The sequence below is a fragment of the Mirounga angustirostris genome, unplaced genomic scaffold, assembly GCF_029215605.1.
Source record: "Mirounga angustirostris isolate CCGP_5_RB_7025 unplaced genomic scaffold, mMirAng1.0.hap1 SCAF_8, whole genome shotgun sequence".
In the NCBI taxonomy this organism is placed as follows: Eukaryota; Metazoa; Chordata; class Mammalia; order Carnivora; family Phocidae; genus Mirounga; species Mirounga angustirostris.
Genome location: NW_026991716.1, coordinates 60,227,847 through 60,242,965, shown reverse-complemented (window position 1 = coordinate 60,242,965; position 15,119 = coordinate 60,227,847). Strand labels below are relative to the sequence as shown.

Genomic DNA, 15,119 nt, shown 5'->3' with positions numbered 1-15,119 from the left:
CCTCTAGTTAGAGTTTATTCCAACTAATGTATTTTTAATTTAAGTTATTGAGCTCTTCATCTCTGATTCATTCTTTTTTATGTTTTCTATCTCTTTGTTAAGGGTCTCACTGAGGTTTTCCACCTTTTTCTCAAGCCCAGTGAGTATCTTTATCTTTATCACCATTATTTCAAATTCTCTATCAGGCATATTACTTATCTCCATTTCATTTAGGTCTCTTGCTGTCATTTTGTTCTGTTCTTTCATTTGGAACATATTCCTCTGTCTCCTCATTTTGGTTATGGCTTTAATTTTACCCTGAAATAAAAGTAGGATGCCTCACTAAACTATGAAACGATTGTAACACTATAATTTTTACATTGTGTCTTTTTAGAGGACATGCTTGATATGTTTCAGCCCTGGGTTCTGGGTTCAATTATTTTCTTGGGTAAGAAGTTAATGAGACACAGGACACAGCCCTCAACCTTCAGAGGGTGAGCTCTGAGCCTGGACCCTGCTCTTGCAATAAGTAATTTCTCTCTCATTGCCATCTCCCCACAAAGGTTCTGAATTTATTTCAGTATGTGCTTAGTTCTTTCAGTCCTTGAAAGAGAGCCCAATTTGCTCTCACTAGTCTTATAAGAGGTTCCAATTCCAAACTCCAGTCCCAAACTTTAGTACTTGCAGCAGGTGCCACTCCCTCATACTGTTGTTAGAATTCCCTGAATTGACTCCCTGTCTACCTACACTCCACCTACTGCTGAAAGTTACATCTCTGTTGCTCTAACAGCTGGTCTCCACGTCTTCCCTTGCCTTTGGAGAGAACTTTGTGAAAGGTCTGTCTAGTATTGTTGTGTTATAATTAATACTGTTATTATTATTGGCAGCCTCCATTTACCCATATAGACTTTGATCCTTCCATTAGCCTTCAAGAGCTCTGAGAAAAGAGAAGCATTAAACTTAAAATAAAAATACATTAGTTGGAATAAACTCTAACTTTTTTTTTTCCCCATTCTCTCAGGCCAAGGTTGATGGAGTGTTTGGTCCTGAATAAATAAATGAATATACAGGGAACTAACCACATACTAGGCATTACTGCACATACTCTATACAACTCTAAGTAGGTAACTACCAACACTACTTTTTAACTGAGGACACTGAGACTCAGATAAATTAACAGCTAACAAGATAAATTAGCAGATAATTACAGTTAAGTAGATGAGCTAGGATTTACAACCATGTCTGTCTGATCCCCAAACCAGCTCACTCTCCACAGTGCCATGATGTCTTGCCTCCATGATTGGTTTTTCCTACTCTGGCCTATTTTGCTGATCATCACTGAGCTCTAGTTATGGCATTCTCACTGATTTGTTCATTGTTTCTAAGAGAAAATAGTTTAAAATATTTTACTGAATATATATTTATACCTATACTATATTTATCCATCTATTAATCATCTATCTATCATGAATCCTTCCACAGGGGCATTTAGAAAAAATACACTGCCCAATATGTATTTGTACAGAATTGTACTTTTGAAAAAAAAAATTGAACATGCATTAGCAATTCCTATTGGTGACCTGGATTCAGGTAATTTTTATGGGTTTTCTCATCATTCTACCTATAAGAAAGTCTGAAGTCATGAAATTTAGAGATATCTCACTATTTTAGGATTTTTTTTTTTTTTTTTAGAATTATAGGCCTTCTTCTCTAGGGAAATCAATAATAAATCTATTATCACCTGAACACCAAATATGATTTTTAAAGAACCTTTTTATCTGAAAGGGTATTGCTAGCCATTTGATCTCATCCAAATGACCTACTGACACAATTAGTAGTTATGTTTCAGTCCAGTAGAACCTTAAAAACAATTATAGGCTTTTGAGAAATAGTCTGCAATACAAAACTGCTGCTATTCTGAGGATGAGTAAAGAGTCTATTGTTCTTGAGTGGAAACATCAGATAATCTGGGACCATTTAATTTAAAGTTCATCTTTTCCCAGTCTTTTCTATTCAAAACATATAAGCTTATTCAAGCTGACGTTTTGTATCATGTGGTGCATTTTTACAAGAATTTAATTGTAATAATCTTATTTTTTAAGGCATGACCTAGTTCTTTTAAATTCACATGCTGAAGAAAATAGAGAGAAGATAATATATGTGAAAATACAGTTGGAAATACATAGCTATGCTTCACACATCTGATGGCTAATTTAAACAGTGTTGAGAAGGGAATGTATTACATAGTAATTAAAGGAAGAAGGTTTTAATAAGGTATCTAATTTAGAAACTTTTCTAGTTCTATTTCATAACCAACATCACAACTCACGTCCACAGGCTTGCCATCAGAAGCTCGTGCAGCAATAACAGTCCTTCCACGAAGGTCCACAGTGTCCTTTTCATCTATATGCCGGCTTGCAATTAAATTACAATCCATATAGAGTGAAATGCCCCGGGATTGTAAACCAATGCCAAGTTTATGCCATTGACGATCAAACAAAGGACGGAGTTCTCGATTTTTAAAAATGTAGTTCAACACATCTCCCTCAGGAGCTCGGAACATAAATTCCACCACCTTCTTTCCACCATCAACTACTATAGAAACCTGCAAAAATGCAAATCAGCAAAAATGTTTTAAAACCAGTGTTCAAAATTACTAAAGCACACAAATTAAAAATTAGAGATACATGTTGGTATAATTGAGGCACTTAGCAAAATGTTTTAGATGATATCTGTGTCTACCAGATTTGTTAATACCAAAGAACAGCAAATATCCAGCTACAAAAATGTTTTAAACATGGGGCATTCTGGTGAATGTAACATGTTTCTTTCTTGAGAGAACATCTGAGGGTATATATTTATATGTATGGGTATATCTAAATATATATATATATATATATATACACACACACACACAATTCTGTATGAGTAATTCAAGAATTAAATGTTACTTAATTTAAAAAGAATAAGAATAGGATCACTTCTCTTAGCATGGAAACTGAGATCGACTTCTTGAAACTTTGATGATTTGCATGGTGCAGAGAAAATGCCTTTTCATAAAGGATATACTCTTAGTTCAGTTCATCTTTCCATCATAAAATTGTGACTGTATTAACAGATTAAAAGACCAGTGAAATGAAAAACATCTCAGTGGATATGTATAGAAATAAACACAAATGTAAAGTGCCAGTAAGTAATACTGAGGTTCATCTCCCCCCCACCTGGAGTCCTTGCACAGTCACCTTTCTGCCCATGTCATCTCTTGCACAAGTATTCCTGGATTCCTTCTCCCTGTGCCCCATTTTAGGAAGCTTCCCTTTCTATGCTCCCATAGTCCCCACTCAACTCTGAGCTTACCTCTACCACTGTATCTTTCACACTGCGATTATGCTCTAGTATATTGTTCTCCTAGATGCCATCCCCTTAGACCTTATGCTCCCTAAGAAAGGAATTACACTTTTAAAAATCTCTTCTCTTGGTCACTAACTCGCATGTAGCATGTGTTCATTAACTTTTTATTGATGGAATCAATATTTATATCCCACCTCTTCACTCACTACAGACTTTCAAATGAAATAATGAATGACTGATTTTAAAATAATACATATCAGGAATGATAGGATATAAAGAAGTTATTAGTGAGGTGGACTTAGTGTCAATGAAGCAGTTTTGAAAGAAGGGTCGTTTGAGTGTCTTTAGAGAAAATATGAATCATATTACAGATCTCAGCAAGATCATCCTAACTATGAGAATACTTGCATGTCCCTGTTAATGATTCCTCTAAAAGAAAATTCCGATACTAGATCTGCTTCCAAATTTGTGCATACCATGCCAAGATTCACCTGGCATAACCACATAGGAGAAAACTAATCAGCACAACTCTATGGTTCCTGACCTGTGGTATATTCTGTTGGTTTAAAACCTGCCACAGGAACCACCGTTCCTTTTTGGTGCTTCTTCGTACTCGAAACATAGCTGCTATGGCATACTCATCAGGAAGGCCTTTGGGAAATATCTTACTGGGGAAGGAAAACAAAGAATTATTGTGAGAACACTGAGGATGGTGAGGAAAGAAAATCTAGGTATGAAGTTCTTTGTAACACGGTATTTCTTTCCCATCACAATAAAACAGTCTCTAAAACGGAATTTTCTCTATAGAGTCACCCTTAATAAACTAAATTTCACAATGACCATTACTGTACTGCTTTAAGTAACATTGTTCATTAAAAAGCAAATAGAATGCTAATTCCACTTCCGGTCTGACTCTGGCGTCTTTGCTGAGAGTCACAGTGAGCTGCCAGCTGCTTCAGGGGAGTCTTTAGGAGTCCGCACCATGGTGGAAGACACCAAGTCCAAAATCAGGAACTACCAGACTGTCTCTTTTGACTGCTGCTTCCCCAACCAGAACCAGACCAGGAACGGCTGGCAGAACAGCAGACCTCCACTGCTAAAAGAGGTGATGTCTCCATGTGTGGATGGTACTGGCGTGTGGACAATCCTTCTGCCCCATAGCCTGAATGTCAGCCTGGGACAACCACGGGGCAGAAGGCACATCTCCTGGGAAGATCCGAACTGGCTCCCCCTACCTCTACTTTGTCTTCCATCCTTCTCCCAGGTTGGTGAAGGGGGACCTGGGTACATGGTGATCCCCACCCTGGGATCCTGAATCATGGCTGAATTAATAACAAATCCTCATTGGAAAAGTGTAAGACCTTGTATGTGTAAAAGAGCTGGATGGGCAGTCAAGAAGCCAGGGTGGAAGTAGTACCTTGACCAGTAAGAAGGACTTCAGAGTAATGGTTTTTTTCCATTTTGTTTTATGTTATTAAACTGACCCCCTTCTCCATACCAGACAATAGAGTGAATGACTATATAAAATAGCCTCAAGCCCCTGTATGTGCTAAAATGTATCTGTATATCCCCTTTATTATCTATACAATTTCAAAAAATTTTTCTTATGTAATTTTTGAACCACATAAAAATAGTATAATAAAAACTCTTGTGGGGGCACCTGGTTTATCAGTTGGTGAAGCATGGGAGTCTTGATCTCATGGTTGTGAGTTTGAGTCACACACTGGGTGTAGAGCTTACATAAAAAGTAAACAAACAAACAAACAAAAACCTTCCTGTGTACCCAAATAAATAAATAGATAACAAAACAATGTGGCTTTGATGCCTGCCATTTCTCTTTGGGACCACCTATAAACCTCAAGGTGAGCACAAGTATAGTTGAGAGGTGATGCCAAAACACAAACATCCAAATGACCATTTTGAACTAGTTAGTTGCATCCAAACTCCTTTTAAAAAGGAAACCTCAACACACACAGCAGGTACCCACTCCACCCCCACATGCAGTAATTTGTGTCTCCATCTTTCTTCTAATTTCCTGCCTCCTTTTCCCCACTCTCCACCTTCATGCTTTCAGGATCATATCTTTATTTCAAGTGTTCTGGAATTTGACAATACTATTTCCTGGGATTTTGCTTCCACTCATTGTATTAAACACATCTTTGAATATGAATTGCACATTACTGAAAAAATTTTTTTGTAAGTTTTTATTATTTTTTTATACAATCTTATCTTCTCTTTTGGGAACTTGTTTTTTAGACAACCATTTAACACCTTTTTTTTTTCATTTTTTTATTATGTTATGTTAATCACCATATATTACATCATTAGTTTTTGATGTAGTATTCCATGATTCATTGTTTGCATATAACACCCAGTACTCCATGCAGAACGTGCCCTCTTTAATACCCATCACCAGGCTCACCCATCCTCCCATCCCCCTCCCCTCTAGAACCCTCAGTTTGTTTTTCAGAGTCCATAGTCTCTTAACAATCTATTCTACTATGCTACTTTCTGGGATATTTCCTTGATTTATTTTCCAATCCATCTATGCAACACCAATTTTTGTTATTTTCTTATTACCAGGATTCTCTTTTGTTCTCTTTTAAAAATTATCCTGAATGCAATATTTTTAAATCCCTGATATAATCAATTAGGTGGGTTTTTTAATGTTTCTCTCTGCATCCTTGAATATCTTCATTTCATCCAGATTAGTGTTTCCTGTTTGATAGTTTGGCCTCTCTCTTCCATGCTGGAAGCTACACTCTAATTTCTGATGGTTTTTTATAATCCATATGTAATTAAGGAAGAAGCACTGAACTTTGATTGCAAGCTTCATGTATGTGTCACAGTGTATCAATGAACAACTTCACTGCATAGCATGATCAGCTGGCGGATTTCACTGCAAGTCCCTCAAATGTGAATGTAGAAAGATTAGTTTTCTAAGGACATTCAGTTTCTCCAAAGAAGAATCTTCCTATGTCCTACTTGGTAAAGAGTATTCACCTGGATGCAGGCATTCTAGAAGCAGAGCAGGCACAGTTTGGTACAGAATTTTGTTTCATCCCTCTGTTTTTGGTGCCATGCCTCTTTCCTGCCTTCACTATCCTGCTTACCTTGCATCTGGAGGCTCTCTGGCTCAATTTCTCTCAATAATAAGTCTAATAAACCTCTCACCTTTTGTCTGGTTGTAGGAGGAAAAAGGAGGTACACTACACCCACACACACATCCCTCACCAGTTTCTGCAGAGGCTGGTTCCCCCAAGTGATAAGTCTCTCAGGTGTCCACTGAAGTCAACTGGCCCACATCTCACTAGCCAGCCCAGCAAAACATAGGTTCTAACATCTTCCAACTGCTTTTTGTATTCAAAGAATGTATTGTAATCTTTCTTTCTCTTTGTTCCAACTCCCTTTCTACAGTCAATTTTGCATTTTAGAAGGTTAAAAGTCCTTTCAACTCTTTAACCTTTCCCTCTCCAATGCCCCTTTAATCTTGGTTTAGAAACAGATGCATATCCTCCCCTGCTACAAAGTAGACAAAACTTCCTTCAACCTTGCTACATCATTGTATCACCCTCTCATCTATTCACGAACCTTCTTACACAAATATCTTAATATCTGCATTGTTACTACCCACTTAGTCCTTAACTCTCTTGCATTCTAAAAGCATTTCCAATCAGCTAATCTACTGGCCTCTTCTCAATCTCCATTCCCCTCAATCCTTCTAAAGGTTTTAACACTGAAGATATCCTTTCCTCATTGATATAAACCAGGAGTCACAACCACAGGCGTATAGGACCCAGCCAGGAAACTGGAACGTAAGTTTCCTGAGGTTGGTTGTCTATACTATTCACCTTGTTCCTGGCATCTAGAGCCGTGCCTGCACAAGGTGGGTACTCAATAAGTATTAAATGAGGGCGCCTGGGTGGCTCAGTTGGTTAAGTGACTGCCTTCGGCTCCGGTCATGATCCCGGAGTCCCTGGATCGAGTCCCGCATCGGGCTCCCTGCTCGGCAGGGAATCTGCTTCTCCCTCTGACCCTCCCCCCTCTCATGTGCTCTCTCATTCTCTCTCTCTCAAATAAATAAATAAAAAATCTTTAAAAAAAAATATGCATATAAGAAAATTTCACTCTCCTCTTAAGACTTTTATAAAATAAAACAAAACAAAACAGGGGTGCCTGGTTGGCTCAGTTGGTTAGGCGTCTGCCTTCTGCTCAGGTCATGATCCTGGGGTCCTGGGATTGAGCCCCGCATCAGGCTCCCTGCTCAGTGGGGACCTTCTCCCTCTCCCTCTGCCACTAACCCCTGCTTGTGCTCACTCTGTCAAATAAATAAATAAAATCTTAAACACACACACACACACACAAAACGGAGGAAGTGAGTTAATAAGAGCAACCGACACCCATCCTCATGTAGAGGTCACAAGTGTTACCTGGGGGAAAATAAGAGCCCAACCCATCTATAGGGGGCAGCTGCTGCTTAGCTCCAGCCAATTGTTACCTTATGGGAATGTGGGCCCAGTGTTGCCAGATGATCCTATTTTTCTTTCTTTTTTTTTAAAAGATTTTATTTATTTATTTGAGAGAGAGAGAATGAGAGAGAACACATGAGAGGGGATAGGGTCAGAGGGCAAAGCAGACTCCCTGCCGAGCAGGGAGCCCGATGTGGGACTTGATCCAGGGACTCCAGGATCATGACCTGAGCCGAAGGCAGTCGCTTAACCAACTGAGCCACCCAGGCGCCCCGATCCTATTTTTCAAGAGACGCTAAATTACTCAGATTTTTATCTGAAAAGTTTAGAGTTTCATTTTGTCAATCGACTCAGATTTTTCATAAACACTGTCCAGACCAACACTGTGCAAATGAAGCGAAAACAGTGACTGCTTATGTTGGCACACTTGATGTGACAAAGCAAAAAATCATGAAAACACCTTTCTTCTTACTAGTTAGGATTTTGGACATAAAGTCACCTGTCCCATCTCTTCATGAGATTGGAAGCTTTTGAAGGCAAGGAAGCATTTCTTTGTATCACCCACAAAGCCCAAGTGCAGTGCCACCAGGGCACTCTATAACTGTTTGTTAAAGAATGAGTGACCTAGCAAATGAAACAGATGCACTTAATTTTGATAGAGTTTTTTACTATTTCATATTTTTAAATAATTCATAATATTTCATAAATATAATTATTTTTCAAAAATTTACAATCTAATTCAAAATTGAAAATATATCTCATGAAAGGTTCCTTCTGTAACAAAAAATAATAAACCAAAATATTATTAATATTAATAATGTTAATATACAATAAATACAATCTTAATACACTGAAGTAAATTTAGTTATGTTTACAGAAAAACTGATTTTTTCTTAGTCTAAGTTTATAATGGATAAAAATCCTTATAATTACTGTATTTTCCTTTCAATAATTCTTGCTTTACTTTCAAAGCCAAAAATGATTTTGCTTGCCAAAATTGTAAATTTTGAAGGAAAATTTCTCTATTTTAAAAACAGTATATTATAAAATGTATCAGCTCTTATAGACTATGTTTCTTGTTTATACTGCACAAGCACACTTAATGTGATACAGAATAATTTCACTGGGTCTTGCCAAAGTTTCTATTATAAAAGAGGCCATATTGGATTACTGGTCTGTTACCAGAGAGATATAATGACAGCTTGCTCTGCGTAAGATATCCATGCTTGAATATTTTTGAATGGAGTGTAATTTCCTATAAGAAATTCTATCCACTGCTTATTCAGTGATATTCCCATTAAGAAAAATATTGTTGATCCTTACTTGCCAAATTAATTCATATATATATATATATATGGCTAGAAATTATCATTGGGTTATTTTCTACCTTCCCTCCATTTCATACACATTGTAGTTCAGTGCTGTAAATGGAAAAATCATCCACATAAATTGATACTAACCTATATTTGAAGAGCTCAAAGTTTAGTGAAATTTACATGTAATTAATCCTTTATTTCCCACTGTCTACTTTTCTTCACATTAATGAAAGTCACCTAAATATTCATGGACAGGTGAGAGTAGAAATATACCAAATAAACAAAATGTTCAATCTAAAATCAATTTTTTTAATGTGACTAAGTAAAAGTCACTGAGAGCCAAACTAAAGTCATTCCAAATTATCCAAAGGTGCCAAAGGAAATTTGCTGCTTGCGGAGTCCTCTTTACACTTAGCCCCTGAGAGCACTAGTTCTAGATATAATCTGGAGTGTCTCTGAAGCCTTGTAATTCACATATTTTAGACTCCTTTGAACTTGTAATTTATTTCAGTGTTGAAAAAAATCTAAAATATAGTTTTCACCTGCTCTCTGATGTTCTCTATGTATAGCAGCCCTCTGTTCCATCATCAAATGGAAAGAAACACTATTAAACTGTAAGGGAAGTGGCAGAGAATCAGAAGTAGGGCTTCTTATAACATAGTATAGCTATGGCAGAAGGCAATGTCCAGCTCTGAGAACCAGTGAGATTTGACCCCGCTAAAAAACTGATTTCATAAAGATTTTAACATTACAGTACTTCCCTCTCAGTGTTAAAATTAAGAGAGATTTTTAAATTTCCTTCTTTATATTTTCACTACTTCCTCAATCTTTACAGTGAGCATAAATTGTATTAATGATCATTTGTAAAACAACACTACTATTTTCAGGTTAGAAAAAATAATCCTGTTCTTTAAAGTGAACTATAAATTAATCTGATATTCTTCAAGGTCAGAAATGAGGGAGAATTAACAATAACAAATATTATTTTTTTTCTATTATGGAGGTAAAAAGTCACAGAAGTCTATAACTCCCAATCTAAAGCCTTCAGAATGGTTCAGTCACTGAAGCAGTAGGACAAGATGAAAGAAACTTCAAATGAAAATACACTTTTCCTGATATTTTCTCCATATGCTTCAAACAGAATATCTAATTACAAAGTACTAGTCCCTGTACTCATGAAGTTGGATACAAATGAACATTTTATTAAACATGAAGGAATTCACTGCACAGGACTTTAAGAATGGGCTATATTTGTACTACGTAGCATACTGCTCACATTCTCTAGATCTTCTTTCTCACTTGATTAATGAAAAATCCTTTGCTGGTCAGAATTTATTTTAAGCCTTTAAGAAATATAAATAAAATAATGATGTCTAAAACATATCTGTATTACAGGAAAGATCTTGGCATGAGGTGGAGAAAACACGTAATCATTCTGTGTATGTGTAATTGTTATTAAATAAGATTGTACATTCACTGTCTTTTGTATACATGGTATGAATGCAGAGATTCTCCCTAACCATGAAGTACTTTCATTGACAAGCCAAAACACCTAATACTCTACTATTAGAGCTTTCTTCCTCTCTGGAAAATGCTTGTGTTTATAAAACATAAGCTCTGTTACCACTAAAATAGTCCCTAGAAACTGGTCACATAATACTAACAAATGGTCTAATAATTAATTCTCACCTTGGAAAGAACAGAACAGAGATCTATGAGATTGTGATAAAGCAAGGAAGTTAACAGAGAAGACACAGAGAGGGAGGAATAAATCCAGAGCAGGAAATGCCCCTGAGTTAGAAGACTGAAATGTCATTGTCCTGATCCCTAGGCAACACAAACATCATCTTAAGGCACTGGGAGTATGAGAAGAAAGTTCCAAAAACAAAGGTGATGCCAAAGGGGAGATGGAACCAAGACAAACCTTGACAATTTTCCTTGCCTGTGCTGTCAACTCACATGCCTAACTCTCTACTGGGCCTCTCCACTTGGATTTTAAAGGCATCTCTAATTAAATAACTGAAATTGAACTTCATTCAACACATCCCTTTACCAGAATTCCACATCTCCATAAAAGGCATGGCCAATCGTCTCCAGCCTAAAAGTCATTCTTGAATCTTACCTTTCCTTTATTTTCCTCCATCATATCCAACCATCAGCAAGTCTTACTGTTTCTACCACCAAAATAGATCCCAACTCTCTCTACTTCTCTTTAGCTCCACTGTCACTCACTAGTCCAAGCTGCCACCTTCTTTCCTCAGGACTCCTGTGATGGTTTTGTTCTCCCTCTTGCCCCTCCATTACGGGCTAGCCCTGTAGGATGCCCTTTTCAAATGTAAATCAGACCACATCCCTCCCTTACTTACAGCCTTCCTACAATGTCCTTTGGTTCCTAGAATAAAATGTGCACATCCTTGATCATGGCTCACAAGGCTTTATCTGTTCTGACCCCTGCCTTCTCTGACACGTCATCTCCTATTCCAGTCTCTGTGTGACACCCATACTCCAGGTGAGGTGACCCGAACTCTGTTCCTTGAGCACATCAGGCTCATTGAGGTCTTGGGCCTTTGTACTTCCTGTTTTCTCAAAACACAGGATGGTCATTCCCAGAAGTTGTCACTTAGATGGCTTCTCCTTGCTATTTAGGTCTTAGCTCTAATGTCACTTCTTCTGGAAGGTCAACAGCTGTTCTCACTTCAGTTACTCCCTAACATATTACCTTGTTTTATTTTCTTCATAGGCTTATAACTACCCAACTTAAAAAATATATATATATATATATATATTGGTTTACACATGTATTGCCTGTCTGCAACCACTAGAATGTGATTTCCATGAAAATAGGGTCTCTGCCAGACTTGTTGCTCTAAATCAACCATTAGACTGGTATCTGGCATATAGGAAGCACAAATAAAAATTTGTTCCATTAATGGAAAATCCACCATGATATATATGACCAGTCCTGGCATGTGCAAAACACTATATTTGTGTAATGCTTTAAAGTTAAGGTCTTTAAGACTATGACCCATCACGTTCAGCAGGAAAACAGAAGGAAAAAAATCAAGCTCCATATGATGTAAAGCAGGTCAATCAAACAGCTTGACACAAAATGAGTCCATGCACAAACACAATCAGTGTTCTTTTTTCAAAAAGAAATTTAAAATCTCTACAGGTTATAGCAAAATTGAACAGCTGCCCCAGGAAGATTTCATCAAAAGTGTCCTTCAGCAGAAGTCTTCAGTGTTTGAAAATGTTTCAAATGAAGAAGCCACACATTAATAGTTTCCTGTAGTTCTATGGTCGTAAAGCTGAAGCGAACTTTTAGAGTGATTTAGATCAACCATCTCATTTCATAAATGAAAAATTAAAGCCACAGAGGTTAAATAATTGCCCCCACCGTCACTCTGCCAGACAGAGGTCAGGATGGAACTTGAACTCGGGACTTCTAATTCCAAGGTCAGTTTTTTCCAGTATATCAAGTTGCTTGCATCCTCTGGGTTAAGAATAAAATTTCCCTCATCATTACTGCCCTGACTTAAAAGTAATGTTATGCAACTCTAGGGGAGGGAAAAAAACTACTTTTCTGAGTACTAGGTAAGATGGGGGAAGGGGAATATAAATATCAAATATTAGTATCAAGAAATGAATAGTTAAAATGTTTACAATCATGGTAATATTTAACAACAATAAATTATACTTGGCACTCAGAGCAAAGCATTCATTATGACATTTGCATATTTTAGGTAACCAGTAACCATGAAGGGAAGATCATTACAGTTCCTTCCCTTAATCATACTTTGAGCACAGATCAGGATGTATTGAAACTACACAGTAATATCTTCAAAAGAGGGCTATGATCTGTTGGGTTTTAAGAAAGATATCCATGCTACAAAGGTGATAACTAGTCAGGAGTATTTTTTCTATATTCCTTAGAGATCATTTCTTAGAAAAATTAGGATTTATCACCAAGCATTTTTTTAAAAAATGAGTACAATTTTCAGGAAGTAGTAAAAATTATGAGAATAGCATATATACTAATTATTATGCAATGTGAAGAAAAGCATGAAGTGTTCTGATAAAAAGTGCCTTGGTGTTTATCCTACTGGTGAGAAAATATATTGGGATTTTAATACCTTAGGAAGAACATCAATAGAATGGTAACCTGACAAAGAAGACCAACAATTCCTTAAAAAGTGAAAATAATTATCATAAATGTGACTATTTCAAATGATTATGGAAGGAGAACCTTTAGCACTGATCCTACATTAATGCTTTCCTGGCATGGGGATGTGTAAGTGTAAGCTTCTATCCCATTCATCCCCTGAGGTGTGAAATCAATGTCAAACATAGCTATACACAAAGTTAACTTAATAAAGTTGAAGTCTGGTCTCTCAGGGACAGAAGGATGTCAGCTGACAGCCAGGAATGCCTGTCCAGTTAATGAGAAACCAGTAAGAACTACCTTAAATGGATAAACTGCTTTTTCATACTCCCTTCTAGATGGGGAGCACTGTAAGCATGAAAAATCACAAAACAAAAAATAATTCACTCCTTTAAAGTGTGTGCAAATACTTATTGATAAAGTTGTTTTATAGGGGGGAGGTGGAATCAGGGAGTGGATCTCATTTATTTTCCATGACTAGGCCCTGGTGGTTTCTTGTCAAGAAAAATAAAGACCATAATGAAGCTCATAAATTTATTTACATCTTTGTATATTAAGTAATTGGTAATTTCATTGTACAGCAAGTTCAAGTTGATGTATTTGTTCAGTATTCCTAGAAGGACCATAGTTTGTAATAGGGCAAGTGACATCTCTGTCTCATGTATAGAAAAAATAAAGGACAAAAACCAAACTGCAGAATAAAAGAGGATTAGTAAGAAAAAAACATGACTGCCAGTTTCTTTTTTGTTCTTTTACCTAACTAAATAATAAGGAATGTGAGGCAAGAAGTGAAAGGTAAAAAAAAAAGGAGATGTAAAGAGTAAAAAGCTTTCATAATTTCAATGCTCATAAACTGAAAAGAGAACATAATTATTCTAGAGAAATTTCATTTTGTATATGGTTTTCCCAAAATCAAGCATGCTATATATTTGGATAGCAAAGTGTTTAAAAAATTTAGTTACTAATTACAACAGTTCCAAAGGTAATTCTTCAACTAGCTCATAGCACAAGGCTTGAAGCAAAGCCCTTTTTTCAAAAGGGCTATTTTGGTAGGGATGAAGTGAGTTTTCCAGATCATATTTAGCAATTAAAATATTTACTAATTATTATGCTGTTTACTTTTTTGCTATTAAAATGAAATGGCTAACTGGAAAAAAATCTATTTTTAAATATCAAGAACTGGCTTCTAAATTAATGCTTCCATTCTAAATAAGCATGAGGAAGAGTTTATGAAGAACTTCCGTGTTTACAAGTATCAATGGGGCCTTTGACTTGCTGAATATCTTCCAGGAAGAGAAATATGATACAAGTTACATTTCCTGAGAGTGTAGTGAGAGATGCTTGGAGTTTATAGTAAGTCATTTCTTTCCCAGCTGACACCCACCATCACCTGTCACGTTACAAGCAATTTGGCTAGCAGGGCCTGGAAGGTTTGTCTGAAATGCCTTCGCCGCAAGCTGGGTGGGTGATTTTTGAGCTCCACAGACACAGACTCTGAAATCTTAGCCTTTTTGTGCTTGCTTACTAAGGGGATTCAGACAGATAGATTGTTAGTGGGAAAACAAAGCTTGGATGACTCTCTGATAATCATATGTCTGTTATGATTAGCACTTGTTCATCCTGACATTGTAAATAACTTCCCATTGAAAACAAGCCCTTCTGCTATATGACACTCAGATAATGAAAATCAAGGATGGACCTCTCTAGGGCTGCTCTTCAGAAAGGCTTGGAAGGCTAATTTTTTCAGACGTCTCCACCCAAAAAAGAACATAAATCCTGGGTCAGACCCCACCCCAAAGTGGTCCTCTGAAAACTGAAGTGTCCTTCCTGAGTCTGGGGGCT

General features: G+C 36.8%; 1 protein-coding gene and 1 pseudogene across 1 annotated transcript in view; one reads left to right on the top strand and one right to left on the bottom strand.

Moving 5' to 3' along the window:
* Nucleotides 1-15,119, bottom strand: part of COL19A1 (collagen type XIX alpha 1 chain) — a 216,228-nt gene that overhangs the window by 168,924 nt on the left and 32,185 nt on the right. Inside the window, exons 5-6 of the mRNA XM_064596956.1 lie at nucleotides 3,875-3,998; nucleotides 2,309-2,584 (exon numbers count right to left, since the gene is read on the bottom strand). Of these exons, the coding sequence (XP_064453026.1) occupies nucleotides 2,309-2,584; nucleotides 3,875-3,998 (400 nt within the window). The remainder of the gene's footprint in view (nucleotides 1-2,308; nucleotides 2,585-3,874; nucleotides 3,999-15,119) is intronic.
* LOC123837105 (cytochrome c oxidase subunit 6B1-like) lies at nucleotides 4,313-12,394 on the top strand (annotated as a pseudogene).